This window comes from Meriones unguiculatus, chromosome 17 (assembly GCF_030254825.1).
Source record: "Meriones unguiculatus strain TT.TT164.6M chromosome 17, Bangor_MerUng_6.1, whole genome shotgun sequence".
Lineage (NCBI taxonomy): Eukaryota > Metazoa > Chordata > Mammalia > Rodentia > Muridae > Meriones > Meriones unguiculatus.
Window position 1 is genome coordinate 15,951,800 of NC_083364.1, and position 3,365 is coordinate 15,955,164.

Consider the following 3,365-nt stretch of genomic DNA (forward strand, 5'->3'; position numbering starts at 1 on the left):
GGAAATTGTTAGTTTCCATAAGAAAGCTTCTTTTATCAATGCAGAGAGGATAATATAAAACTCTTTACTGGGAAATTATAGAGAAAAAAAATGTGTACAGAATACTCAGCTCTAAATAAAATTACTATAGCACAGGTCACCCCACTAGGCTCAGGGAACACCCCAGAAAAGGAAACAGATAGTAAGATGCTGAGAACAGGAAAGACTGCTGTAAAATAGTGGCTTCTGGATGTGACAAAGCCAGTGAACTAATTAACTTAGAGTAGCTATGGTGTCCTTCACATGGCCTGCACAAAATCAAACCAGTAAACATGCCTGCATGAGGAGGGAGGGGATGACAAGGCCTCATCTCTTGCTGAGGAGTCTTTTGCAGCTAATGGCTGCTGAGGAGATTCTGGTTTTTCCTAATGGTAGGTTGACCACGCCTCTGCCTCAGTGGATATCATCACACCCATGAATATATGGGTAGCACTAAAAGGGTACAGTGATCCATGCTATGAATTAAAGGAAGGAAGAAGGGAAGGAAAACTGAAGAAAGGAGGTAGAGAGGGAGGGAGGGAACAGAAAAAGAAGAAAGGAAGGAGGAAGAATTGATGTCAGTTTATTGATGGGTCAACGAGTCCTTCCCAAATTCTTCTTTTAATAGGTATATCAAACACACATGGAACCAGGAAATGACACTCAGCTCTCAGAATTCCTTCTTCTGGGATTTTCAGAGAATCAGCCTCAAATTCAGCCTCTCATATTTGGACTGTTCCTGTCCATGTACCTAGTGACTGTCTTTGGCAACCTATTCATCATCATGGCCATCATTGTAGACTCCCACCTGCACACACCCATGTATATCTTCCTCTCCAATCTGTCCTTTGTGGACATCTGCTTCACTTCCACCACTGTTCCACAGATGCTGGTGAACATTCAGACACAGAGCAAGGTCATCACCTATGCATGCTGCATCACCCAGATGTACTTCTTACTGCTTTTTTCAGGGTTAGATATCTTTCTGCTGACTGTGATGGCCTATGACCGCTATGTGGCCATCTGTCACCCCCTGCATTACATGATCATCATGAACACAAGACGCTGTGGATTACTGGTACTGGCATGCTGGATCATAGGTGTTCTGAATTCCTTGTTACACAGCTTTTTGGTGCTGCGGCTGTCATTCTGCACAAACTTGGAAATTCCTCACTTTTACTGTGAACTTAATCAGGTTGTACACCAGGCCTGTTCTGACACCTTTCTTAATGACATAGTCATTTACATTACAGCCATGTTACTGGCTGTGGGCCCTCTCTCTGGTATCCTTTACTCCTACTCTAAGATAGTGTCCTCCATTAGGGCAATCTCCTCAGCTCAGGGCAAGTACAAAGCATTTTCAACCTGTGCATCTCACCTGTCAGTGGTCTCCTTATTTTATTGTACCCTCCTGGGAGTGTACCTCAGTTCTGCTGTGACACAAAACCCACATGACACTGCAATGGCTTCATTGATGTACACAGTGGTCACCCCCATGCTGAACCCATTTATCTATAGTCTAAGGAATAATGACATGAAGAAGGCTCTGAAAATAGTTTTATGGCAGATAACTAGAAAAAGACCAATGGACTTACCTTCATAGTTGTATACTCATGTTTGTGGGACACAGGATTATAGAATTAACAATTGTAGTCCATTAGTCATATATTGTGATAAAACTTACTTTCCCTATTTCCTCTAATTTCTTTATTATATCAGCTTTCTCATACAATTGCTTTTTATTTTAAATGAAGCTTAGAGTTTCTTTCTGTTAACTATGTTTTAATTTGTCAATTTGTCTTTTCTTAAATAAAAATACCCATCATGGATCAAATCCTCTAGAAACTGCCATTCTAACCAGGAAACAGCTGAGACTTCTTTTTTAATTAAATTTATTTATTTATTCATTTTACATTATTATCTCAGCCTCCTCCTCCTTTCCACATTGTCCCACTGGTGCCACTATCTTCCCCATTTACCCCCTACTCTTCTCTTCAGAAAAGGGGCGCTCCCCACCAACCCTCCCTGACACACCAAGTCATATCGGCACTAAACTCATCCTCTTCTACCAATGCTAGGCAAGACATCCCAATTAGGAAAAAGTGATTCAAAATCAGATAACAAAGTCCATGTCAGAGACAATACTCATTCTCTTTGCTAGTGGACCCACATGAAGACCAAGATTCCCATCAGTTACATATATGTTGTGGGTCTAGGTCCAGTTGATGCATCCTCTTTAGTTGATGCTTCAATCTCTTTGAGGCCCTATGGGCCTAGGGTAGATGAATCTGTTGGTCTCCTTGAGGAGTTCTTGACCCCTCTACAAACTTCTATCCTTGCCCCCACCCTTCCACAAGATTCCCCAAGCTCAGCCTATTGTTTGGCTATAGGTCTCAGCATCTGTTTCAATCTGCTTGTGGGTGGACTCTCTCAAAAGACAGTTATGCTAGAATCTTGACTTCAAGCATAGAAGAGTATCATTAATAGAGTCAGGGGTGTCTTTTAAGAATTATTTATTTTAGAATAACAAGTGATAAGTTATGATTTTTCTTTTACTAAACAGTATCTTTAAATTATGCTCCTCCTATAGATATAATTCCACTTGGTCAGTAGGGTACATAAATTGTAGGGCATCCAATAATTTAAGCACCCCTGAGTCAAGTAAAAAGTTGTAAGAAAGGGTTGGGAGCAGATACAGGAAAACTGTCTTCTGGTGTGACAGGGCTATTATATTTATGAAAACACAGCATCTGTGGTTGCCTGTATAAAAACTGCATAAGCTCTCACATTGTAGAAATTTCTTCCAAGAATAGAACTGTCTATCTTGGAGGAAAGCCCCTTAGCACAGATGTTTGCAGGGAGGTGAACAAATAGGATGTTCTAAATGTAAGTGAAATACTTTGTCCTATAGGGAAGCTTCTTAAATTTAGAAAGTAACCAAGTCAAAATAGCTTCAGGAAGTTCATGAAACTGACTAAGCTCACAAGACCTCTTCTGTATACATGTATATAAGCAGTTAGGACTGTCAAGAGACACTTGGAGACAAACTCTGCTGCTTAGGTTGCTCTCTAATAAATTAAGCTGCTTAGAAGGGGCTCAGACCAGCTGAGAATATTAAAAGAAGAGAGCAACAAACCTGCCTTTGAAATACTTGGAACCAATGAGCTGCCTGTGAAGGACACTCTTCAACCTGTCAAGCTGCCTACGGTTAAGAACTATGCTCTAGCTTTTCAGTTTTCATGAGCTGTGGTTCACTTTGTTGATGTACCTGTCTTTGATTCATTTTTGCTCCTGTAAGTAAGCTATCACCCACATTCTTGTAAACAATATCAATAAAATTCTTTGGT

The 3,365-nt window shown here is 40.5% G+C and overlaps 1 protein-coding gene across 1 annotated transcript; it reads left to right on the plus strand.

The window, feature by feature from the left end:
- Positions 1-272: 272 nt before the first annotated feature.
- On the plus strand, positions 273-1,621 carry LOC132648633 (olfactory receptor 7A17-like). Its single transcript, XM_060370859.1, has 2 exons — positions 273-282; positions 660-1,621. The coding sequence occupies exon 2, from the start codon at positions 662-664 to the stop codon at positions 1,619-1,621; it is 960 nt and encodes a 319-aa protein (XP_060226842.1). The 5' UTR covers positions 273-282; positions 660-661.
- The last annotated feature ends 1,744 nt before the right edge of the window (positions 1,622-3,365 follow it).

What these genes read in the sequence shown, in the direction of transcription:
- LOC132648633 (XM_060370859.1), top strand. Translation starts at nt 662, where the DNA reads ATGGAACCAGGAAATGACACTCAGCTCTCAGAATTCCTTCTTCTGGGA.